The sequence below is a fragment of the Pristiophorus japonicus genome, chromosome 15, assembly GCF_044704955.1.
Source record: "Pristiophorus japonicus isolate sPriJap1 chromosome 15, sPriJap1.hap1, whole genome shotgun sequence".
NCBI classification, from domain to species: domain Eukaryota; kingdom Metazoa; phylum Chordata; class Chondrichthyes; family Pristiophoridae; genus Pristiophorus; species Pristiophorus japonicus.
This window is the reverse complement of record NC_091991.1, coordinates 15,886,746-15,914,384: the sequence shown is the minus strand read 5'-3', so window position 1 is coordinate 15,914,384 and position 27,639 is coordinate 15,886,746. Positions and strand designations below refer to the sequence as shown.

General features: G+C 44.2%; 1 protein-coding gene across 6 annotated transcripts in view; it reads left to right on the top strand.

Moving 5' to 3' along the window:
- Positions 1–27,639, top strand: part of ppfia2 (PTPRF interacting protein alpha 2) — a 639,866-nt gene that overhangs the window by 413,076 nt on the left and 199,151 nt on the right. For all 6 annotated transcript variants that reach the window (XM_070900188.1, XM_070900187.1, XM_070900185.1 and 3 more), the window contains 2 exons: positions 14,536–14,598; positions 20,398–20,489. In XM_070900188.1, coding sequence (XP_070756289.1) covers positions 14,536–14,598; positions 20,398–20,489 — 155 coding nt within the window. The remainder of the gene's footprint in view (positions 1–14,535; positions 14,599–20,397; positions 20,490–27,639) is intronic.

The following is a 27,639-nucleotide window of genomic DNA, read 5'->3' as shown; positions in this document are numbered from 1 at the left end:
ATATACCATACCAGTTACCCATCCTATATTCAGAAATTTACAACCACTAGGTAAGTTCTCATTTATGCATATATCTTGCTCTACTTTATTTTTTTAAGGAGCCAGGGAAAGAATGATTTTAATGGAAACGAAATTTGTGCGGTTTCTAAAACAGGTGGTTTTTCCTAAACTTCGGTTTTATATTCGGGTGGAAAGTTGAAAATTTACCCCAGTAAGTCCTTTGAAAAATATGTATTCACTCCCCATCCTTCCCAGAGTTTGGGGGAATTTTGAGACTTTGTTTAATGAAAGGTATCACTTGTGAAGAAAGTTAAAAGTTACATTTTGCCATTTTTTTTAGGCTGCTCTCCTGAAGAGGGTCATGAAGCTAAGACCTTGCATTTGAATTTTGTAATTTTTGGCATATTGGAAAGAAATTGCTTTTGCATTTATGTAGAATTCTACACTATTAATTGTTACTCTTGCACTTGCACAGGACAAGGGGAAAATCTGAGGATGAAGTTTTTCTTGTGGACAAATTATAAGAGCAATTGTTCTCATACTAAGATTTTCTTTGCTTGGATATATTGATGTATAGAAAATCTGAAATCTTGTACAGAATTCACAAGAAGAATTGCAGCATGTTAGTATACATTAATATCAATATTATTTTTAAATATTTGTTGTAAGGCTTTAAAGCTAAATTACATTTTGGTTTCTTTCTGGAATGGAGATTTTTCATTCAGAAGGTCACTTTCTGATTACTTCTTTTACCGTTAATAATCTACCTCTATTTTACATATTCCACATTTTATTTAGTAGGAATAATCAATAACACTATTGCAGTAGAAGTGAATAGTTAGGCAATACAAAAGGAATACCAAAGGTTATTACAGAAATATTGCTTTCTTGTCAACTTTCCCTTGTATTAAGTCCGGTCGTTAAAGTAGGTCTCATGGCTTCAGGTCAAACAAGATCAACAAAACCTCCTGCTTATCACCACCGACCCTCCTCCCAACTGATGAATCAGCATTCTTCCATATTGAGCAACACTTGGAGAAAGCTCTGATGGAATCAAGGCTACAGAATGTACTCTGGGTAGAGGCTTCACCGTCCACCATCAAAAGAGGCTTATTAGCACTGTCACTGACCAAGCTAGTTGAGTTTTGAAGAACAAAGCTGTCAGCGTGGGCATACATCAGCAGGTGAGGGAAACAACATGGAGAAGTAACCTATTTGACTTTGTCCCCACCAGCCTACTTGTCATCGACACATCTGTCCACAGTAGCATTTGTAGAATTGGCCATCGCATAGTCCTTGTGAATGTAAAATCTTGTCTCCATCATTGTGTTAACGTGGCTCTAACGCTAACTGGGTGGGACAGACCTAGAACCTAAAACTGGGCATCAATCAGGCACTGTGGACCATCAACAGCAGTGATATTGTATACCACCACAATCTGCAACCTCGTGGCCCAGCACATCTCTCACTCCTTGATCGCCATCAAGCTAGGAGTCCAATTTTGATTCAATGCAAATTGTAGAAGAGCATGCCAGGAGCAGCACTAGGCATACCTTAGAATGATATATGAATCTTGCGAAGCTGCTACAAAGGGCTACTTGCATGCCAAACACCAAAAGCAGCAGGCTATATACAGACTGTTCTTGGTCTGTCCCACTCAGTTAGCGGTAGAGCCATGTTAACACAATGATGGAAACAAGATTTTACATTCACAAGGACTATGCGATAGTCAATTTGCTACTGTGGACAGATAGGCTGGTGGGGACGAAGTCAAGCAGGTTACTTCTCCAGTACCAAGATCAACAGATCAGCGTGAAACTCTGTAGCCCTTCCACGTCCAGTCAAGAATGGTGTTGCACAACCAGACAACAAACAGGAGGAGGAGTCGCCATTTACAGTCCCATTCTCTGTAGTGGATTCCAGCATATAAATGCAAGGAACTAAGTTAAATTGTTTGCAATCATCTTCAGACAAACTTGCTAATTGGATAAACCTACTCAGCCTCCCCTTATACCCTTGTCATCCCCACCATCAAATATGCCAATGTCCAGCCAATTTGTTTCATTCCATATGACATTAATAAGCAGTGCACTGAACACAGCAAAAGCTTTGGGCCCTGATAATGTTTCCTACATTACAGCAGTGACTGCACTTCAAAAATAGTTAATTGGCTGTAAAGCGCTTTGAGACATCCGGTGGTTGTGAAAGGCGCTATATAAATCCAAGTCTGTCTTTCTTTCTTTATAACATCTTGGCTGTAGTATTGAAGACATATGCACCAGAATTATTCATTCTCCTTGCCAAGCTGTTGCAGTGCAGCGAAAACACTGGCATCTACCCAACAATGTGAAAGATTGCCCAGATATGTCCTATTTACAAGAAAACAGGATTAGCCTTCTCCAAATCAAGAGTAAAATGATAGCAGGAATGATCGGTAGTGCCATCAGGTAACACCTGTTCAGTAAAGCCTACTTAACAAACCTCAGTTCAGATTCCCATCAGAATTACTCAGTTCAAACCCTTATCACAGCCTTGATCCAGACATGGGTCCAAGGGCTAAATGCCAGAGGACTGGGGATGAAATTAGATGCCTCAACATCAAGGCAGTATTTGACAGCATATGGCACTAAGGAGCCCTAGCAAAACTGAAGTTAATGGGGATCAAAGGATAAATCCTCCAGTGGTTAGAGTCATACTTGACACAAAGGTTGTGATTGTTGGAGGCCAGTTATTATAGCTACAGGATATCACTGCATGAATTCCTTAGGGAGACATCCTTGGCCCAGCCATCTTTAGCAGTTACATCAATGACCTTTCCTCCATCATAAACATAGAAAACATAGACATAGAAACATAGAAAATAGGTGCAGGAGTAGGCCATTCGGCCCTTCTAGCCTGCACCGCCATTCAATGAGTTCATGGCTGAACATGCAACTTCAGTACCCCATTCCTGCTTTCTCACCATACCCCTTGATTCCCCTAGTAGTAAGGACTTCATCTAACTCCTTTTTGAATATATTTAGTGAATTGGCCTCAACAACTTTCTGTGGTAGAGAATTCCACAGGTTCACCACTCTCTGGGTGAAGAAATTCCTCCTCATCTCGGTCCTAAATGGCTTCCCCCTTATCCTTAGACTGTGTCCCCTGGTTCTGGACTTCCCCAACATTGGGAACATTCTTCCTGCATTTAACCTGTCTAACCCCGTCAGAATTTTAAACGTTTCTATGAGGTCCCCTCTCATTCTTCTGAACTCCAGTGAATACAAGCCCAGTTGATCCAGTCTTTCTTGATAGGTCAGTCCCGCCATCCCGGGAATCAGTCTGGTGAACCTTCGCTGCACTCCCTCAATAGCAAGAATGTCCTTCCTCAGGTTAGGAGACCATAACTGTACACAATACTCCAGGTGTGGCCTCACCAAGGCCCTGTACAATTGTAGCAACACCTCCCTGCCCCTGTACTCAAATCCCCTCGCTATGAAGGCCAACATGCCATTTGCTTTCCTAACTGCCTGCTGTACCTGCATGCCAACCTTCAATGACTGATGTACCATGGCACCCAGGTCTCGTTGCACCTCCCCTTTTCCTAATCTGCCGCCATTCAGATAATATTCTGCCTTCATGTTTTTGCCACCAAAGTGGATAACCTCACATTTATCCACATATACTATATCTGCCATGCGTTTGCCCACTCACCTAACCTGTCCAAGTCACCCTGCAACCTCTTAGCGTCCTCCTCACAGCTCACACCGCCACCCAGCTTAGTGTCATCTGCAAACTTGGAGATATTACACTCAATTCCTTCATCTAAATCATTAATGTATAGTGTAAATAGCTGGGGTCCTGCGGCACCCCACTAGTCACTGCCTGCCATCCTGAAAAGGGCCCGTTTATCCCGACTCTCTGATTCCTATCTGCCAACCAGTTCTCTATCCACGTCATTACATTACCCCCATTACCATGTGCTTTAATTTTGCAGACCAATCTCTTGTGTGGGACCTTGTCAAAAGCCTTTTGAAAGTCCAAATACACCACATTCACTGGTTCTCCCTTGTCCACTCTACTAGTTACATCCTCAAAAAATTCTAGAAGATTTGTCAAGCATGATTTCCCTTTCATAAATCCATGCTGACTTGGACCGATCCTGACACTGCTTTCCAAATGCGCTGCTATTTCATCTTCCAACATTTTCCCCACTACTGATGTCAGGTTAACCGGTCTATAATTACCCGTTTTCTCTCTCCCTCCTTTCTTAAAAAGTGGTGTTACATTATGTAAAGTCCTTACTCTACAGCATGAAACCACACAAGGCACATTCCAGGGACAAGGCTACTCTGTGACCTTAACTCTTTATTACAGCACTCCAGAAGTGATGACCCTGCGTGGGACCTCCCTTTATATACCTGAGTGATCAGGTAAGGAGTGTCTCCCACAAGTTTACCCACTGTGGTCAAGGTGTGCATCTGAGTTGAGTGTATACAGTAATACAGTGGTGTTACATTGTAGTTACAAACATGACATCACCTTCCCCCCCCCCCCCCCCACCCAAGTCTTATTGGGATCATAGGTTTAGTCTTTCAGGTGGTCTGCGCTCCCTCGTGGAGCGCCGCAGTTGGGGCTCTGGTTGTTGGACACTGACGTGAGTGTCTGTCACCTGTGGTGATTCCAGCCTGTCCGTGCTGACCTCAGGAACTGTGCATTCCTCTGATTGCTTTTGTTGCACGTTCACTAGCAGTGGTGTGAGCTCCATCTCATGGTCTTCTTCAGGTTCCTCCGTGTCGATGCTGAATCTTTTTTTTTTACTTGGTCCAGATGCTTACGGCATATCTGGCCATTGTTGAGTTTTACCACAATGACCCTATTCCCTTCTTTGTCAATGACAGTACCCTCGAGCCATTTGGGCCCCATGGTGTGATTGAGGATGAATACAGTATCATTTATTTCTATACATCTCCCCCTCGAATTACGGTCATGGTACTCGTTTTGTGACTTGCGCTTGCCCTCAACTATGTCGGTCAGGACTGGGCGGATGAGGGACAACCGAGTTTTGAGTGTCCGTTTCATGAGTAGCTCTGCGGGCGGGCGGGACCTATAGGCCAGCAGGAGGCGCGATAGGCGGCATTGTAGGGAGGGTCCTTGAATCCTGAGCATCCCTTGCTTAATGATTTGGACTGCACATTCCGCCTAGCCATTGGAGGCCGGCTTGAACGGCGCAGTCCTGACGTGGTTGATGCCATTGCCCGACATAAACTCCCGGAATTCATAGCTTGTGAAACACGTGCCATTATCACCAACCAGGATGTCCGGCAAGCCATGGGTTGCGAAGATCGCACGTAGGCTTTCCATGGTGGTGGATGACGTGCATGAATTCAGGATGATGCACTCGATCCATTTCGAGTACGCATCTACAACGATAAGGAACATCTTCCCCATGAACAGGCCCGCGTAGTCAACGTGAATGTGTGACCATGGCTTGGTGGGCCAGGGCCACGGGCTGAGCGGGGCCTCCCTGGGGGCATTGCCCAGCTGGGCACATGTCGTGCGCCTGCGAACATAGTGTTCCAGGTCTGACTCAATTCCGGACCACCAAACGTGTGACCGGGCAATGGCCTTCATCATCACAATGCCTGGGTACTCACTGTGGAGTTCCCTGTTGAACGCCTCCCTGTCCTTCTGGGGCATGACTATCTGGCTGCCCCATAGTAGGCAGTCAGCTTAGATGGAGAGCTCATCCATCCGTCTGTGGAATGGTCTGACTTCCTCAGGGCATGCTCCGTGTGCGGGCGCCCAATCCCCAGTCAGAACACATTTCTTAATCAGCGATAGGAGGGGATCCCTGTTTGCCCAGATTTTGATCTGGCAGGCTGTGATAGGGAAGCCTGCACTGTCGAAGGCATCGACAGCCATGACCATACAGGGGTATCTGACAATTCGTAACGATAGACAAGAAGGGAAAGGAGGTGGGGTAGCTCTGTTAATAAAGGATGATATCAGGGCAGTTGTGAGAGATGATATTAGCTCTAATGAACAAAATGTTGAATCATTGTGGGTGGAGATTAGAGATAGTAAGGGGAAAAAGTCACTGGTAGGCGTATTTTATAGGCCCCCAAATAATAACTTCACGGTGGGGCGGACAATAATCAAGGGAATAATGGAGGCATGTGAAAAAGGAACGGCAGTAATCATGGGGGATTTTAATCTGCATATCGATTGGTCAAATAAAATCGCACGGGGTAGCCTGGAGGAGGAAATCATAGAATGCATACGGGATTGTTTCTTCGAACAGTATGTTACAGAACCTACAAGGGAGCAAGCTATCTTAGATCTGGTCCTGTGTAATGAGTCAGGAATAATAAACGATCTCCTAGTAAAAGATCCTCTCGGAATGAGTGATCACAGTATGGTTGAATTTGTAATACAGATGAGGGTGAGGAAGTAGTGTCTCAAACGAGCATATTATGCTTAAACAAAGGGGACTACAGTGGGATGAGGGCAGAGTTGGCTAAAGTTGACTGGGAACACAGACTAAACGGTGGCACAATTGAGGAACAGTGAAGGACTTTTAAGGAGCTCTTTCATAGTGCTCAACAAAAATATATTCCAGTGAAAAAGAATGGCGGTAAGAGAAGGGATAACCAGCCGTGGATAACCAATAAAGGAGAGTATCAAATTAAAAACCAATGCGTATAAGGTGACCAAGGTTAGTGGTAAACTAGAAGATTGGGAAAATTTTAAACGACAGCAAAGAATGACTAAGAAAGCAATAAAGAAAGGAAAGATAGATTACAAAAGTAAACTTGCGCAAAACATAAAAACAGATAGTAAAAGCTTTTACCGATATATAAAACGAAAAAGAGTGACTAAAGTAAATGTTGGTCCCTTAGAAGATGAGAAGGGGGATTTAATAATGGGAAATGTGGAAATGGCTGAGACCTTAAACAATTATTTTGCTTCGGTCTTCACAGTGGAAGACACAACAACCATGCCAAAAATTGCTGGTCACGGGAATGTGGGAAGGAAGGACCTTGAGACTATCACTAGGGAGGTAGTGCTGGACAGGCTAATGGGACTCAAGGTAGACAAGTCCCCTGGTCCTGATGAAATGCATCCCAGGGTATTAAAAGAGATGGCGGAAGTTATAGCAGATGCATTCGTTATAATCTACCAAAATTCTCTGGACTCTGGGGAGATACTAGCGGACTGGAAAGCAGCTAATGTAATGCCTCTGTTTAAAAAAGACAAAAGGCAGGTAACTATAGGCCAGTTAGTTTAATATCTGTAGTGGGGAAAATGCTTGAAGCTATCATTAAGGAAGAAATAGCGGGACATCTAGATCGGAATAGTGCACTCAAGCAGATGCAACATGGATTCATGAAGGGGAAATCATGTTTAACTAATTTACTGGAATTCTTTGAGGATATAACGAGCATGGTGGATGGAGGTGTACCGATGGATGTGGTGTATTTAGATTTCCAAAAGGCATTCGATAAGGTGCCACACAAAAGGTTACTGCAGAAGATAAAGGTACGCGGAGTCAGAGGAAATGTATTAGCATGTATCGAGAATTGACTGGCTGACAGAAAGCAGAGAGTCGGGATAAATGGGTCCTTTTCAGGTTCGAAATCGGTGGTTAGCAGTGTGCCACAGGGATCGGTGCTGGGACCACAACTGTTTACAATATACATAGATGACCTGGAAGAGGGGACAGAGTGTAGTGTAACAAAATTTGTAGATGACACAAAGATTAGTGGGAAAGCGGGTTGTGTAGAGGACACAGAGAGGCTGCAAAGAGATTTGGATCGGTTAAGCGAATGGGCTAAGGTTTGGCAGATGGAATACAAGGTCGGAAAATGTGAGGTCATCCATCTTGGGGGAAAAAAAACAGTAAAAGGGAATATTATTTGAATGGGGAGAAATTACAACATGCTGCGGTGCAGAGGAACCTGAGGGTCCTTGTGCATGAATCCCAAAAAGTTAGTTTGCAGGTGCAGCAGGTAATCAGGAAGGCGAATGGAATGTTGGCCTTCATTGCGAGAGGGATGGAGTACAAAAGCAGGGAGGTCCTGCTGCAACTATACAGGGTATTGGTGAGGCCGCACCTGGAGTACTGCGTGCAGTTTTGGTCACCTTACTTAAGGAAGGGTATACTAGCCTTGGAGGTGGTACAGAGACGATTCGCTAGGCTGATTCCGGAGATGCGGGGGTTACCTTATGATGATAGATTGAGTAGACTGGGTCTTTACTCGTTGGAGTTCAGAAGGATGAGGGGTGATCTTATAGAAACATTTAAAATAATGAAAGGGATAGACAAGATAGAGGCAGAGAGGTTGTTTCCACTGGTCAGGGAGACTAGAACTAGGGGGCACAGCCTCAAAATACAGGGGGGCCAATTTAAAACCGAGTTGAGAAGGAATTTCTTCTCCCAGAGGGTTGTGAATCTGTGGAATTCTCTGCTCAAGGAAGCAGTTGAGGCTAGCTCATTGAATGTATTCAAATCACAGATAGATAGATTTTTAACCAATAAGGGAATTAAGGGTTATGGGGAGCGGGTGGGTAAGTGGAGCTGAGTCCACGGCCAGATCAGCCATGATCTTGTTGAATGGCGGAGCAGGCTCAAGGGGCTAGATGGCCTACTCCTGTTCCTAATTCTTATGTTCTTATGTTCTTATGACCATCTCAGCGCTTTGCTCAGCTGCCCCCTCGGTGGCGGCCAGTGGGAGCCTGCTGAGTGTGTCAGCGCCGGATGGAGTAGTCATAAGCCGCTAGCATGAGAGCCCATCGCTGTATACGAGCTGATGCGTTGGCATTGACAGCCTTGCTGTCTGACAACAGGGATGTTAATGGCTCATGGTCTGTCTCTCATTCAAACTTCCTACCAAAGAGGTACTGGTGCACTTTCTTTACACCATAGACATATGCAAGTGCTTCCTTCTCAACCATCCCATAGCCCCGTTCTGCTTGAGAGAGCGACCTGGAGGCATAAGCCACAGGTTGTAGCTGACCCTCAGCATTACCCTGCTGCAACACGCACCCAACCCCATAGGACGATGCATCACATGTCAGAACTAAACTTTTGCAAGGGTCGTACAGGGTCAACAGCTTGTTTGAACACAGTAGATTTCGCGCCCGATCAAAAACCCGTTCCTGACAGTCCTCCCAAAATCAATTGTAACCCTTACGCAGGAGCACGTGTAGCGGCTCCAACAACGTGCTCATGTTCGGCAGAAAGTTCCTGAAATAGTTTAACAATCCCAGGAATGAACGTAGCTCTGATGTGTTCCAGGGCCTGGGTGCTCGTCGAATCGCCTCTGTTTTGGATTCGGTGGGCCGAATCACATCTGCAGCAACCCTCCTGCCCAGAAACTCAACCTCGGGAGCTAAGAACATGCATTTAGACTTCTTGAGTCGCAGGCCTACCCGGTCCAGTCGGCGTAGCACCTCCTCCAGGTTGTGGAGATGTTCCTCGGTGTCTCGACCCGTGATGAGAATGTCGTCCTGGAATACGATCGTTCCAGGGATGATTTTAAGCAGGCCTTCCATGTTACATTGAAAAATCGCGGCCACTGATCGAATGCCAAACGGACACCTGTTATACGCATGCGTGGTGATGGTGGTCAGTAGTTTAGATTCGTCGGACAGTTCCTGAGTCATATAGGCTGAAGTGAGGTCCAATTTGGTGAACAGCTTGCCGCCTGCCAGCGTGGCGAAGAGGTCCTCCGCTCTTGGGAGCCGGTATTGGTCTTGTAGGGACACCCGATTGATCGTGGCCTTGTAGTCGCCACAGATCCTGACACAGCCGTCTGCTTTAAGAACGGGGATGATGGGGCTCGCCCAGTCACTGAATTCAACAGGCGAGATGATGCCTTCTTGCAATAACCGGTCCTATTCGCTCACGATTTTCTCCCACATCACATATGGCACCGCTCTGGCTTTGTGGTGCACTGGCCTGGCGTCCGGGGTGATGTGTATCACTACTTTAGTGCCTTTGAAAGTTCCGACGCCCGGCTGGAAAAGTGACATGAATTGTTGTAGGACTTGTGAGCACGAACTTCGCTCCACCGAGGACATTGCCTGAACATCCCCCCATTTCCAGTTCATCTCGGCTAACCAGCTCCTCCCCAATACTGCGGGACCATTGCCCGGGGCAATCCAGAGTGGCAGCCAGTTCACTAAGCCATCGTGCATGACAACCAACATTGCACTGCCTAGTACCGGAATTATTTCTTTGGTGTCGGTCCTTAATTGTGTCTCGATACGTTCTCATTTGGGTCTACTGGCTTTGAGTGGCCATAGCTTCTCGAATTCTTGAACGCCCTTGAGTGACTGGCTGGCTCCCATGTCCAGCTCCATGCATACTGGAATACCGTTCAATAAAACCATCATCATCATTGGTGGCGTTTTGGTGTATGAACTGTGAATATTCTCCGCATGGACCCGCTGAACCTCGGCATCCATCGATTTGCCCCAAAAGTTATCCTGCCTCACAGAACTCTCTTCTGGTCCATCTGTCTCATATATTAGTCTGGTTGCAGGTTTTCTGTACATACAAGCTAAATGGCCACTGAGGTTGCAGTTTCTGCAGACAAACTGTTGGAATCTGCAAGATCTGGCTGAGTGTTTTCCCCCACACCTCCAGCACGAGCTAAAGTTTCCATTGTTGGGGACAAAAGGGCTGTGGCCAGGCATTCCGCGCTGACTGTCCCTCTGACTGCTCTTGAGTACCCTATTAGTGGGTGTCAATGGCCCCATCCCGGGCCGCATTGTCTAATGTGATGGCGTGAACGTCCGTTCAGCCTGCCATTGTCTCTGTTGAGGTCCTACTCTGGAGTCTATTACTGCCTGATGGATGTCGGACTGCCCCTGCCTGCCCGCGGGGCTCTGAGTAGCATTGAGGACGTTGACTCCCTGATCCATCGCTGCGTTGGAGGCGGAATTGTGTGCATAAATCATTTTCGTCTCTTCCTCCCCCGCCATGAAAGTCTAAGCCAACAACGCCGCCGCTTCTAAGGTCAAGTCCTTGGTCTCAATTAACTTGCTAAAAATTCCCGCATGACCGATACCCTCGATAAAGAAGTCCCTTAGCATCTCCCCCCTGCAGGCATCTGTGAACTTAGAGGCTAGCCAAGCGCCTGAGGTCCGCTACAAAGTCCGGTATGCTCTGTCCTTCACGACGTCAGTGGATGTAGAATCTGTGTCGAGCCATGTGTATGCTGCTCGCCGGCTTGAGGTGCTCCTCAATCAACTTGCTAAGCTCTTCAAAGGTTTTGTCCGACGGCTTTTCAGGTGCCAGTAAGTCCTTCATGAGCAACTAAGTCTTTGGCCCGCAGTTGGTCAAAAGATGAGCCCGACGCTTGTCGACCGCTGCATTCCCCAGCCAGTCTTTCATGACAAAGCTCTGCTGAAGCCTCTCAACAAAGTCGTCCCAATCTTCGGCAATACTGTAATGTTCATCTGTGCTATCAGTGGCCATTCTCGTGGGTCGTGAATTCCCGTTTCTCGTCGCCAATGTAAAGTCCTTACTCTACAGCATGAAACCACACGTGGCACATTCCAGGGCCAAGGCCACTCTGTGACCTTAACTCTTTATTACAGCACTCCAGAAGTGATGACGCTGCGTGGGACCTCCCTTTATATACCTGAGTGATCAGGTAAGGAGTGTCTCCCACAAGTTCACCCCCTGTGGTCAAGGTGTGCATCTGAGTTGAGTATATACAGTAATACAGTGGTGTTTCATTGTAGTTACAAACATGACACATTAGCTACCCTCCAGTCCATAGGAACTGATCCAGAGTCGATAGACTGTTGGAAAATGATCATCAATGCATCCGCTATTTCTAGGGCCACTTCCTTAAGTACCCTGGGATGCAGACTTCCTAAACTGGCTGGTTTTTTTTTTTTTGCCTCTTGCAGGAGATTACATGGCTCGAGGTGGGTGGGAATGCAACTGTGTGGGACAGCCTGGATGGACCAATAAGTCTTTTCCTGTCTGTCATTTTCATATCTTTGTATGTTCTACAAGGCTCAAGTCAGGAGTATGATGGAATATTCATTTGGCAGCATGGGTGTAGCTGTAACAACTCTCAAAAAACTCATTACCATCCAGTTCCCTGATCAGCACTCCTGCAACTGCACTGAATATCTACCTTCTCCATCTCTGCTGCACTGTGGTTGCATTGTTTACAATTTACAGGATGCAACTCATCAAAGTTATTTCAACAGCCCTCCTTTGCGACCTCTACCACCAAGAAGGAGAAAAGCAACAGTATTGTGAGAACACAATCACCTCCAAGTTCCTCTCCAACTCACACACCATGCTCTCTTGGACAAAAATTGTTTTTCCTTTATTGTCAGTTGATCCTAAAACCATTCTGGGAGCATCATCGCAATATGTACTGCGGTGGTTCAAGGAGAAAGGCCACCACCACCTTCTCATGGCAGCTAGGGATGGGCAATAAGTATAGCATTGCCAATGTCACCCACATCCTGAGGATAAATTTTAAAAATTAATAATCTAGTTTGACGTTCCAGCCCTAAACATCCTGCCTTATTGAATTCCCCTTGTTTTGGCGAAATGAGCAAATTCGGGCCTTTTTTCATTGCTATTTATGTTCTTGCAATACTTGCCAAAAGATGCAAGCATGTGGATTTAGCATGCCAGAATATTTCAGCTCTTCTATCAGTGCTGCCTGCTGTTCAGCATGTGCATGACATGTTCCTGCATCAACCTGACAGTGATATTGCAGCTGATTGATTCTCAAATCTCAACTGATATTAATGATAACTTTATTCAGCTCAAGTACCAGCAGGTAAGTCTTATTTAAAAAAAAGATATGATGGAACTGTGGAACAGAAACAAAAAGTGAAACGTATCAGAATGTAGTGTGAAAGCCCTATAAATTCCTGGAGTCATAATGTCAAAATTAAATGCAGAATTCAGAGCCAAAAGGAAATTGAAAAATGAAGAAATACTGCATTTTGATGCAGAAATGAGGTTCTCCAACACAGGTTCAGATTTTGACTTCCAGCAATATATGTAAACGGTAATGCTGAAATGATACTATCAGATGAACAGTTATATATTCATGTGAAATTCATCACGTCAATGATTTACTGGTGGGAGAAATTTCACATAAAACCAAGTATCTATGTGCGAGTACACTACTGTACTAGACATACAAAAGGTTAAAGCCATTTGGTCCATAAAGATTTTCTCCACATGACCTATCTAGATTAATGCCACTTTCCTGTCCACTCCCCCTTTAAAAATCCATGCTGATTGGCCCTGATAATGTAGGTTTCTCCAATTACTTAGAATTTTATCGCATAATTTAGATTGTAGTTGTTTACCAACAACGGAAGTAATTCTAACTTCTCTATAATTTCCTGGCTTTATCAGTCTCTTTTTGAAGTGTGATTCACATTTGCCATCCTCCAATCCTCTGGCACAATTTTACTTTCCAGAGAACTTTGAAAAATTATAGTCACAGCCTCCAATATTTCTTTCATAACGTATGTAACTTCATGTCTGAATGCAACCTAAAGACTAATGTTAAAAACATAAGAAAACCCAGTCAAAATGAATATTTTTGATAATAGAAAAGTGTTTAAAACAAATGAATGAGTGTAATCAATGATAAATTAAAGGAAAGCAAGGCAAACCAAAAGAGGAGATGAGAATTTTAGTTGATGTTATTTAAGAAAGGTTGTAACTAAATTCTGTGAATCTTCTGTTATTAACTAAATTTATTGGAAATTAACTTTTTGTGCATTGAAATTGATGGAGTCAGCATGTCAGTTTTTCTGCTATCAATCCCCACTAAGGATATTCACTCAAGTTCTCCAGTTACTTAAAAAAAAAATCACAATTTTTAGTGGATCAATCTTTTTCTTCAGCTTTGCAGTGTTGCGCTTTACTTAATCCTATTCTCATTTGTTAAAAACCCGTAATGGTGAAACTCATTGAATGAACACTTGTTTCTGACTCATACAATAATAATATTTTCTGAATGTTCCCCTCTTTCTTTTAAAAACACAAAATAGATTAATTTTACTGAATACTCTTCTTGCCTTTAACAAAGCACAATATTCATTTTCACTACATGCTTTTCTCTTGCCTTTTCTAAAAGCATGAACATAGAAAAAATTGTGCAAATTGTCAAAACAAAAGTTTGGAAACAAAGGCGACGCAAGTCTGAATACTCCTGAACAAATTCTACTTTAACTGCTGTTGGCATCGAATGCTAGCATGTAACAATCCCAGTAGGTCTCACTATTTTAAACCGGAAGCACCATATTTGTAAATGGTTTATCAAGAACATAGAATAAATTAATTGGTGCACCTCAAGATAAATGGAACCATAATAAATGCTTTTGAGGGAGAAGTCTTCTGACAATGGATCATATGAGCTGTTTAAGAAACTTAGTATATTGTAATGTGAGATCCTTAATATATAAATTCTGTTAACAAACTTAACATCAACGTTTGATAAAATTGGCATTGTGGCTTATTTTGCAAATAATTATTTTTTATTATCTTAGAACATGTTGATACAAGAATCTGAACTCTTAAGAAAACAACTAGAAGATTCGCTTCATGATAAGGTAACATCATTAATATAATACATGAGAACACGATATAGAAACACTTTTTGATATGTTTAAGTCTTATTAGCAAGCTGTACCTATTATACCACTGTGCACCTCATTAACTTAGAATGATCATTCATCCCATAATAGTAAAAATCAGGCACTTGGGAAAGCTCGAAGCACACATATGTAGAGATTCTTTGTCTCTGAGCTCAACACAACCTCTAATGAGATTCAGCTAGCAATCCAGCTTGCGTCAACTGGCTGTACACCGCACCAACATCACAACACCAAAGAGAGTAGATGATATTAGCAATGTGTCGCAATTTTGTAACCTGGATGCAACTATGAATTTTGAGATGTAATATAAGTTATAGTAAGAAGATTGATTAACCAGGATCCTGATGAGAATCCATGCTGACTATTGTTAAAAATAACCTCTTTACGGCTATCTCCGGTAACTTTAAATAATCAGGTTTGAGTGCAAATCAGTATGGTGCATATATTGTGTTTAATCAGAGTTTAAGATGGAATGTAACACATTAATTATACAGCAAAGACATATGACCATGACAAGTGGCTGATACCAATCCGATCGGACTGATAGTTGACACACATAGAAACATAGAAATTTACAGCGCAGAAGGAGGCCATTTCGGCCAATCATGTCCGTACCGGCCGACAAAGAACTGAATGGCCCTCGGTCAGCAGCCCTGAAGGTTACATATAAACCTATGAACAATGGCACAAAGATAAAGAGCTCCCAGCCCAACTAGTCTGCCCCACACAACTGCAATCGCTTACACTGAAACGTTATACACTCCACCCCAACCGGAGTCATGTGATTTCCTGGGAGAGCCAAAAACCACATTAAAAATCCAGGCCAATTGGGGAAAAAAAAATCTGGTAAAATTCTTCTCCAACCCATCCAGGCGATCAAACTAGTCCAGGAGATCACCCTGGCTGTATTTGATTCCCTGCAGTACTTACCATCATATCTGCGCCAGCCAACAAGAGGTTATCCAGTCTAATCCCAATTACCAGCTCTAGGTTCGTAACCCTGCAGGTTATGGCACTTCAAGTGCCCATCCAACCACCTTTTAAATGTGGTGAGGGTTTCTGCATCCACCACCCTTCCAGGCAGTGATTTCCAGACCCCCACAACCCTCTGCATGAAGAAGCCCCCCCCTCAAATCCCCTCTGAACCTTCCACCAAACACTTTAAAACTATGCTCCTTCATAATTGACCTCTCCACCAAGGGAAATAGGCCCTTGCTATCCACTATATCCAGGCCCTTCAAAATGTTGTACATTTCAATGAGGTCTCATCTCAACCTCCTCTGTTTCAATGAGAACAAACCCAGCCTATCCAATCTGTCCTCATAGCTAAGACTCTCCATTCCAGGCAGCATCCTAGTAACTCTCCCCTGCACCCTCTCTGGTGCAATCACGTCCTTCCTGTAATACGATGAACAGAACTGCACGCAGTATTCCAGCTGTGGCCTAATCAGTTAGCATACAATTTAAGCATAACCTCCCTGCTCTTGTATTCTATGCCTCGGCCAATAAAGGCAAGCATTCCGTATGTCTTCTTAACCACATCCACTAGGTCTGCTATTTTCAGGGATCTGTGGACAAGCATTCCAAGGTCCCTTTGTTCATCTACACTATTAAGTGGCCTACCACTTAATGTGTATACCCTTTCCTTATTAGCCCTCCCAAAGTGCATTACCTCACACTTCACCGAATTAAATTCCATTTGCCACTGCTCTGCCCACCTGACCAGTAGATTGCTATCCTCCTGCAGTCCATGACTTTCCTCTTCGTTGTCAACCATACAGCCAATTTTAGTGTCATCTGCAAATTTCTTAATCATACTCCCTATATTCAAATCCAAATCATTGATATATACCACAAAAAGCAAGTGACCCAGTACTGAGCCCTGCGGAACCCCACTGGAAACCTCCTTCCAGTCACAAAAACATCCATCCACCCTTACCCTTTGCTTCCTACCTCTAAGCCAATTTTGGATTCAACTAGCGACCTTGCCCTGAATCCCATAGGCTTTAACCTTCGTGATCAGTCTACCTTGTAGGACCTTATCAAAAGCTTTGCTAAAGTCCATATACACTACATCATATGCACTACCCTCAACGACCCTCTTGGTTACCTCCTCAAAAAATTCAATCAGGTTAGTCAAACACGATCTTCCCTTCACAAATCCATGCTGATTGTCTCTAATTAATCTTTACCTTTCCAAATGTAGATTTATCCTGTCTTTCAGGATTTTTTCCAATAATTTTCCTACCACTGAGGCCTATAATTACTCAGGCCTATAATTACTCAGCCTATCCCTTTCTCCCTTCTTAAACAAGGGTACCACATTAGCAGTCCCCGGCACCATGCCCAAATCCAAAGAGGACTGGAAAATGATGGTCAAGGCCTCTGCTATTTCTTCTTTTCCTTCACTCAGTAGCCTGGGGCGGTTTCTACTTTCAAAGCTTCTAAACCCCTTAATACTTCCTCTCTCACTATGTTTATTTCATCCAGAATATTACACGCCTCCTCAATAGCAGTATCTGCATTGCCCCTTTCTTTTGTGAAAACAGATGCAAAGTATTCCAGCAGATTGGAAAACTGCAAATGTAACGCCCCTATTTAAAAAAGGAGGCAGACAAAAAGCAGGAAAATATAGACCAGTTAGCCTAATATCTGTGGTTGGGAAAATGTTTGAGTCCATTATTAAAGAAGCAGTAGCAGGATATTTGGAAAAACATAATTCAGTCAGGCAGAGTCAGCATGGATTTATGAAAGGGAAGTCATGTTTGACATGTGCGTTTCCCGGCCTTATTAAATGGTGCGGGTCTGATGTCGTCATTGATTACTCATTTCCAGCAGGGATATTTAAAGCAGTCTTGGCCACATTGTATTTGAAGATTCATGTAGGAGTGTGAAGGGAGGATTGAAGATTAAGTGCAGCAAAGGTTCACCAGACTGATTCCCGGGATGGCAGGACTGACATATGAGGAGAGACTGGATCGACTGGACTTGTATTCACTGGAGCTTAGAAGGATGAGAGGGGATCTCACAGGAACATATAAAATTCTGATGGGACTGGACAGGTTAGATGCAGGAAGAATGTTCCTGATGTTGGGGAAGTCCAGAACCAGGGACATAGTCTAAGGATCAGAGGTAAGCCATTTAGGACTGAGATGAAGAGAAACTTCTTCACTCAGAGAGTTGTTAACCTGTGGAATTCGCTACCGCAGAGAGTTGTTGATGCCAGTTTCATTGGATATATTCAAGAGGGAGTTAGATATGGCCCTTACGGCTAAAGGGGTTGGGGGTATCGAGAGAAAGCAGGAAAGGGGTACTGAGGTTGAATGATCAGCCATGATCTTATTGAATGGTGGTGCAGGCTTGAAGGGCCGAATGGCCTACTCCTGCACATATTTTCTATATTTCTATGTTTCTATGAGTGTCTTATTGTGCAAAAGGAGAAAAATGACTTCCCAAGGACAGAGGGCTGCACCTGCTTTTCTGATGACTCCCTGCATATTCTTGTAGAAGGAGTCAGAGTACACAGGGAAGTGCCTTCCTCCAAATTGCTGAGGAGGTGAACAGCAGGGATGTCGTAAGACAGACCTGGGTACAGTGCTGGAAGCGCTTCAATAATATGAGATCGGGAAAGGTAAGTGCAAAGCCACACTCACCTTCATCTTGTTGTGCCTGACACCACATCCCTTTTTGTGGGTAGCTGACTGCAAGATGCCGCAAATGTCTGCTGTTGGTATCCCTAGAAGGAGCCTGAGGCGAAGAAGTTGAGGGCGCTGGTGACTTTGACAGCCACTGGCAAGGTATGTCCACCAGGCCCTCTGAGCTGCAGGTCTTGCTCCAGCAAGCTGCAAATGTCTACGATGATCTGGCACGATAGCTTAAGCCACCTTTGGCACTGCTGCTCAGTCATGTTGATGAAGCTCAACCTCTGCCTGTAAACCCTGTGTTGGAGCATCAGGCTATTGAGGAGAAGGTTGTGGTGGTGCTGTTGCTGCTGCTGCTGATGTGCCTACTGCTGCTGGTGTTGGGGCTCATCCTGGTCCGATTCTGAGATGAGATGAGAGAGTGGTGAACCTGTGGAATTCTCTACCACAGAAAGTTGTTGAGGCCAATTCACTAAATATATTCAAAAAGGAGTTAGATGAAGTCCTTACTACTAGGGGAATCAAGTGGTATGGTGAGAAAGCAGGAACGGGGTACTGAAGTTGCATGTTCAGCCATGAACTCATTGAATGGCGGTGCAGGCTCGAAGGGCCGAATGGCCTACTCCTGCACCTATTTTCTATGTTTCTATGTTTCTACTCCCATTTTCTGCAACTTATACTGCTGACTTGCCTCCAAACCCGCACACACGGCAGTGGGTAAATTCCGGCCAATATCTCCATTCTTTTTATCTTAACAATTGTAAAATTCTTCTTGACTTCTTCTACTGTCATATTTATACATTCATTATTGATTTAGCTATAAATAGTGAAGTAATGGATTTCTTCCTCCTTTATGTTCAGCTATTTTGGAAAAAGTTCATTTAGCATAATCATTAAACAAAGGTTGTTTCCTTTTGGTTTTGTTGTATTTGATGAAAGTATGACCTGTATAAATAAGGCATAGCATTCTACTACAAGATAAGTGATGGCTTTTAAAATCAATAATGGAGATTTTGGTCAGGGGATAAGAAAGTACCTTTTTTCTTAATTGCTGAATTATGTTTTGTGACTCCCTATTTTTTTCTGTTGAAGTTCTCTCCATGGCATACAAAAGTGAACAGGCCCTCCATCCATATGTGGTAACAGCAATGCACATTCATTGGCCATCTGGCTTTCCCTCTTTTAGGGAAAGCCCATTACCTTCACTCATCAGTTCCCTAATGACCCCAAATGAGATGCTGAACTCACGCTGCAGAGATTAATGGGTATACATTTGACTCTTTCCAGTGTGTGGCACATCCTGTTACAGAATATCTATGTAGGCATCATGCTACCTTTTTTACGTCAAGCAGATATCTCCAGGATGTTGTTGATAATTCACAAATCCTGAATGATCATGTCAAATCACAAACTGTAATAAGAATTTAACTGTACCTTTCTTTTATTGGTTCAACATCTCTAATGGTAAATTTGAAATTAATTCCAAAACCTGAGTAGTGATTACTAGCAATGACTGCTTGCAATGACTTGATTGACCATCATCTGAATAAAGTAATTTAGCACTTTTAAAAACAGCCCACAGAGAGGGTATAATTTTTGTACTTTTAGATTATATACACATTATATTGTCATTGAAAGACTGTACTATTGCAATGGCATAATTGAACTATGTGCTAAATTTAATCAATTATCTATCATAATCATCCCAATAATAACAGATTTATTGAGCTCGACCTGCCAATGCCTTTCTGAAATGGTATTCCTGCAGGCAACGATAAAACAAGCCTAAATGCAGCAAATTAAGCATTGCCACTGTTCCCAATGGGGGCAGAGTTTGCATTACGATCCTTTCCAGCTTTCAGCAATTGTTGCGGTGGAGCAACGCTAATATCTCAGCAAATTATGGTATTGCTATAACACTGGTGTTATTCACTAATGCCATAATTTCCTGGTATTTTAGTGTCGGTAGTAATGTCATTCGCTGTTATTTTGCCATTACTATAGTGCTACAAGCAGCAAATTTCAGGCCATTATTCCTGATAAATTACATTTTGTTATTTTATAAGAGTTTATGTTCTGGTGTTGAAACCTATTTAATTATTTTTCTTTATAGGAACGATTAGCGGAAGAAGTTGAAAAATGTCATTCTGAGGTTCAACAAATGAAAGTGCAGTCCACTGCTTTATTGGATCCAGCCATATCCAGGTAACTTGAAAATAAAATGTCAATTAGGGGCAAGTACCGAGTCATTTGAAATACCACTGTACTTATGATACAAAATTGTTCTACCACCATAGCATTGCTTACGGACAGAAATAAAAATAAAATGAGTGTCTCTTCCTCTTGCTGTCTCTCATCTTGTATCTCATTCTCTGATTCTTGACCAGCTCTTTCTTTTTACCTTTTAGTCTCTTTTGTTAGCTCTGAATGCCTGCTTCTGAAACATTTTTCTTCTTGACTCTGTATTTGCCTGCAGCCAAGTTTATTTTTACTCATTTGTCTGTCTTTTTCTGTAAATATATGGTTCCATTTGTTTCCTCTCCAGTATGTGCCCTAATTTATATTCCTGATCTCTTACTTTTACATATTTTCCCTGAGGACTCGTTGTGCTATTACAAACATGCATGAAGGCATTACTTTAGCAGCACTGAGCATGTGCAGAAGCCGAAAAAACCTTGGGCTAGATTTTAAGTTTGCGACGCGCTGGCATCGGAGGGATCCGGGAGTGCACGGGAAACCCAGAAGACAGTGCAGTGAGCCTGTCAGTGGCTTTTTAACCCAGTCACTGCATTACCATATGATTTCTGGGTTTCATGGCCAATTCACATGAGCAGGCGTGATGATGGCCCACATGACGTAATTTCAACTCCAATATTTAAAGGGGCACTCCAAAAATGCAATTTGAAGGAGTTTGGAGTTGGAATCCAAAGATAAGAAAGAAACAGAATGGAGTCCAGAAGGTCAAAGGCTGTGACTCGGTTCAGAAACACCTCCCTGGACACCTCTGGGGGCTGTGAGGACCCCGGACGGATATACTGTTCCCTAGTGACGGAAGGAAGAAGCCGACTGGGGACACCAAGTAGACGTGGTTGGAGGTGGCACAAGAGGTCAGCAGCAGGAATGTGGAACCACACTCATGGATACAGTGTAGGAAGCGGTCCAATGATCTAAGCAGGGCAGTAAAAGTGAGAGCAATGATACATTCACCGACATCCTGATGTGCGTATCACCCCAACCCCCTCACTCTGCCTTCTCAAGCCTACTCTAGCACATCATTCCTCACACCAACTTACCTTGCAGATACACCTATTCCTCTCCATCTATGCACCCTCAACAAATGCTCTCCATCCATCCATTCAACACTTGCCTTACCTCACACTCATAGCTCTCTTCTTTCCCTTCTTATAGAAAAAGAGCACAGAATACAAGACAGAAACAGAGAACCGGAGGTGGCCCTCCAGCCATTTCACAGCTAACAAGTGCAGAAGAGGAGGCACTGGAAATAAGTGGAGTCTCGGTGTGCTTGGCCATCGGCGATGGGGAGATGGGGGTCTCCCAACCACCTGGTGACAGAATTAAATATCAAACAACCGCATGGCACACAACACTCACTCATGTTGACTTGGTAGCAACAGCAAGTGAAATAAGGTTATGTACATAATGATAATGCCAAACATTCTTACCTTGACAGTATTTATTCATGTCTTTTATTTCCCAGAGGGCGTTCAAACGTCCAGCAGGAGGTGGTCCAGCTGGCTGCCGCTGCCGCCGACTCCTCCGAGGCGATCACTCCCTCTGAGAGTGCACTGTCACAGGACTCATGCAGACCAGCTCAGATAATCACACTTCGGTGAGATCAGTAAGGCAAATAGTTGGAATTTCACCTGGTGACTCACACATCACAAGTGAGCACGAGCAGATGGTGGAGATAGGGATAGCATCGGAGGACACTGGAGTCTCTAAGCTCTGCTCAGCTGGACGCAGATGCTGTACCTTGGGGACATTGACGGACAGGGTACTTCTGGAACAGCAGCAGAGAATGTGCAATGAACTGGCAGGCATTCCAGCACACTGTGCACGCTTACAGAGATATTGAAGGATTCTGTCTCAAGCATGAGTGGCATGATGTCGCGATGATGGCTTCGTCCATGGGAAGAGTGGCCACCTGAATGGAGCATCAAATTTGGCAATCACACGAGTGCATGCAGGCATTCACCAATGGCTTGTACACTATGAATGCCACCTTAAATAACATGTCTGATACCCTAGTCTTGGCCATTCATCGTCCTACTGATCTACAACAAAGTGTTTTCCAGCTCATTGCTAACATGGAAGTGCAGCTGAGCCATGAGAGGGATGATAGTGAAAGGGGATGTGGAAGTGGGGACTCTGCTCAAAGCAATTGCACTCCTCACCCGTTGCCCAGCACCCACCCTAGTCAGCACCCCACATATTGCTTCGTGTCCCACTGGCCAGGTTTTCCCCTGCACAGGTGCAGGTGGAGTAGTCTTTCGCGAGGCTCTCATGGGCTCCAAAACGCAGAGAACAGCGGTCAAGAGCATTTCAGCTATCAGAGCAGGGATCTGAGCATCCTGCCTCTACTTCTGCTGAAGACATAGGGGTTGCACCTCATAGAAGTGGTAGGAAAAGGAAGAGTAAAGATTTATAGTCACACAAGTGCATGCACATTCGTGAGTTACAAATTGTTAGAATGTTAAGTTTCTGTTTTATATGTGAGCCACATAAATATTATTCTTTTGCACCACTTTCACATCTTGCCCATTTTTGGTTGCTGACTGGCAAGTGACCTTTTCAGTTGTGTGATGATGAATGGGAAGACATGAATTGACGCTGAGCAATGGGGGGCTGTGAAAGGGAGGCTTGGTTGTTTGCAGGACTGCTTTGTGTTAGTGGTATGGGGAGAGGGGGCGTCAAAAGTGGCTTTTGCATGTGGTTGTTAGATGGGTGCACTGGTGGGACCTAAGTGAACCTCACAATAATAAGGGCATTTCAGCTGTCAGAGCAGGGGTCTGAGCAGCCTGCTCTACTTCTGCTGAAGCCAGGAATTGCACCTTGTAGAAGTGGTAAGAAAAGGAAAAGTAAAGATTTGTAGTCGCACAAGGGTATGCACATGGGTGAGTTACACATTGTTAGAATGTTAAGTTTCTGTTTTATATGTGAGCCACATAAATATTATTATTTTGCACACATTCACATCATTGGGTGGGGGTGGGGGGGGGGGTGGCTTTTGCATGCGGTTGTTAGATAGGTACAGTAGTGGAACTAAGTGAACCTCACAATAATGAGGTCATCCCAGAAAGCAATGTATGCCCTTCGACTTCCTTCTCCTCCTCAGAATCTTCTGAGGAGGCTCTGTGCTCTGCGCCTTGTTCTTCATGCAGGTCCAAACCTCGTGCAAAGTTGTGCAGATCGCAGTACACCATGATCAGTATGGACACCCTGGCTGGTGCATACTGAAGGGCACCTCCAGATCTGTCCAGGCACCTGAATCGCATCTTCAGCATGCCGATAGCTTGCTTGATGACACATCTGGTAGTCATAAGGCATTCATTGTCTCGCTCCTGTGCCTCATTCCTCGGGTTTCTGAGAGGTGTCATCAGCCACGTTTCCTTTTTCTCTGAGCAACCAGTCGGTAAATCTGCTTCCAGGTGTGAAGATGTTTGGGAGTGTGGGCTGCCGCAGGACGAAAGCGTCATAGCTGATTCCCAGGAATCTTGCGCACACCTGCATAAAGAACTTCTTGTGGTTGCACACCAGCTGCGCGTTGATGGAGTGGAACCCCTTGCAGATGACGAACACTCCTGGGTGATCTATGGGTGCTTTAATTGTCACGTGTGCAGTCGATTGCACACTGTACCTGAAGGAAGCCAGCCAGAGCCGCAAACCCGAGCACCCGCTCATTCTGACTGGCGTAATCGCAGGCAAAGTGGACATAATTGGCGTCCCTGGCAAAGAAGCAATCAGTCACCGGTCTTATGGATTTTTGCGCTGCTGACTCTGAGATCCTGCACTGTCTTCGGATGATCCCTCGAAGGATCCAGAGGCAAAGAGGTTGAGGGTGGTGATGACTTTGACAACTACTGGAAAAGCGTAGCCTCAAGGCTTTATGTCTTATTCCAGAAGGCTAAAAATGTCTGCCACCATCTGACACAACACCCTGAGCCTCCTGAGATGCTGGTGTTCTGATATGTTGAGGAAGTTTATTCTCTGCCTGTAGACCCTGTGTGCTAGGTATTTCCTCCAACAAGCTGCACCTCTCTGCTGATCCCCTCTCTCCTGTGGAACTGCAGGTCTGTGAGCATCTAGCTGTTGCTGGTACAGATCCTGCTGCTCCTGCAGCACCGACTGCTCCTGGTGCTGCTGGTGCAGCTCTTGCTGCTCCTGGTGCTAGTGGTCATCTTGGTCGTCATCTGCGGTCCAAAATAACAGTGTAGATGGCACCCACACTGATCTGATAGATCAGAGTTCCAAAGTTCAGACCCAATCTCCGAACCTCCAAAGTGTAGATGTCACCTCCAAAGTGTGTAAAGTAACCTACAAGGTGTGTAAGGTAACCCCTCAGCACAACTACTGTGAACAAACCCTTTCACACAAGCAGGTAAGAAAGCAGCTGTGAGTGCACAGTACTTATTGGCATATTTCCCTATCATGGCTCAGCCCCCTCAATTACCTTTGTCTTCTTGCCTTGCTTTCACTGGTGAGTTCCAGGAAGCCTGGGAAATCCATGCAGCCAAAGTGAAACTTGAAAATCCTCATTAATATCGCTGCAATTGAATGATTAACATATTGAAATTGACAACTTATCTCTCCCAAGTGGGAGAGGCAATATCTCCCAAGTGGGTTGCTCGCACACAGCCTAATGGGCTACAGTTAAATGTTGAAGTCATAGAATCATAGAATCGTAGAAATTTACAGCATGGAAGAAGGCCATTTCAGCACATTGTATCCGCGCCGGCTGACAAAGAGCTATCCCGTCTAATCCCACTTTCCAGCTCTTGGTCCGTAGCCCTGTAGGTTACGGCACTTCAAGTGCACATCCAAGCACGTTTTAAATGTAGCGAGAGTTTCTGCCTCTACCACCCTTTTAGGCAGTGAGTTCCAGACCCCCACCACCTTCTGGCAGAAAAAAGTTCTTCTCAGCTTTCCTCTAATCCTTCTACCAATTACTTTAAATCTATGCCCCCTGGTTGTTGTTCCCTCTGCTGAGGGAAATAGGTCCTTCCTATCCACTCTAGGCTCCTCATAATTTTATTCGCTTCAATAAGGTTTCCGCGCAATCTCCTCTGTTCCAAAGAAAACAAACCCAGCCTATCCAATCGTTCCTCATAGCTAAAATTCTACAGTCCAAACAACATCCTTGTAAATCTCCTCTGAACACTCACTAGTGCAATCACATCTTTCCTGTAATGTGGTGCCCAGAACTGCATGCAGTACTCTAGCTGTAGCCTAACTAGTGCTTTATACAGTTCAAGCATAACCTCCCTGCTCTTGTATTCAATGCCGCAGCTAATAAAGGCAAGTATCCGCATGCCTTCTTAACTACCTTATCGACCTGGTCTGCTAACTTAAGGGATCTGTGGACCTGCGCTCCAAGGTCCCTTTGTTCCTCCACACTTCTCAGTGACCCACCTTTTAATGTGTATTCCCTTTCCTTGTTAGCCCTCCCCAAATGCATTACCTCACACTTCTCCGGATTGAATTCTATTTGCCACTGTTCTATCCACCTGACCAGTTCATTGATATCTTCCTGCAGTCTACAGTTTTCTTATTCATTATCAACCACATAGACGATTTTAGTATCATCTGCAAACTTCTTAATCATATCCCCAACATTCAAGCCTAAATCATTGATATATACCACATAAAGCAAGGGATCTAGTACTAAACCTTGCAGAACCCCACTGGAAACAGCCTTCCAGTCACAAAAACACCCATCAATCATTACCCTTTGCTTCCTGCCTCGGAGCCAATTTTGGATCCAACCTACTTTGCCCTGGATCCCACGGGCTTTAACTTTCGTGACCAGTCTGCCATGTGGGACCTTATCAAAAGCCTTGCTAAAATCCATATACACTACATCAAACGCGTTACCCTCATCAACCCTCCTTGATACCTCCTCAAAAAATTCAATTAATTTAATCAGGCACAACCTTCCCTTAACAAATCCATGCTGACTGTCTTTGATTAATCCGTGTCTTTCGAAATGAAGATTTTTCCTGTCCCTCAGAACTTTTCTCAATAATTTTCCCACCACCAAGGTTAGCTGACTGGTCTGAAATTACTGGGTCTATCCCTTTCTGACTTTTTAAACACAGCTACAACATTCGCAGTTCTCCAGTCCTCTGGCACCACACCTGTAGTCAGAGAGGATTGGAAAATGATGGTTAGAGCTTCTGCTATTTCCTCTTTTGCTTCTCTTAATAGCCTGGGATACATTTCATCCGGGCCTGGGGATTTATCCATTTTCAAAGCTGCTAAGCTCCTTAATACTTAATACTTCCTCTCTCACTATGTTTACTTCATCTACTATTTCATATTCCTCCTCCTTGATTGCATCTGCATCGCCCCTCTCTTTGGTGAAAACAGACGCAAAGTATTCATCAACAACCATATCCACATCTTCTACCTACACACACAGATTACCTTTATGGTCTCTATTAGGCCCTACCCTTTCTTTAGTTATCCTCTTAATGTATTTATAAAACAGCTTTAGGTTTTACTTGATTTTTGTCATGTATCTCACACTACTGTACATAACTATCTTACCATGCTATACATGACTGTAACTAGATATGACCTGTAACCACAAGCATACTTTACCACCAGGGGTGCACTTGCAGGAGACACTGCATACCTGTTCCATACAAGTACATAAAGGCAGGTCTCAGGCAAGTGTGGCACTCGAGAGCTGTGAAATAAAGGTGCAGGTCCAGAGTGACCTTGACTTTAGCATGTGCCTCATGTAAGTCTATACTGCAGGGTCAGGACTTTACAGTGGCGACGCGTGACGGGATCACAGAATCCACAGAATGACTAGCAACTGCTCAGATGAGAAATACAATGCTGGAGACAATTGGGAGGATTTTATAGAAAGGCTCCAGCAAAGCTTTGTAACCAAAGACTGGTTGGGCGACGATAAGGCAGACAAGAGAAGAGCCCATCTCTTGACCAGCTGTGCCTCGAAAACATACGCCTTAATGAAGGACCTGCTGGCACCCGAGAAACCAGCAAGCAAGTCATTTGAGGAGTTGAGCACACTGGTGAGAGACCACCTGAAGCCAGCGAGCAGCCTACACATGGCCAGACACAGGTTCTACAACTACAGACGCTGTGT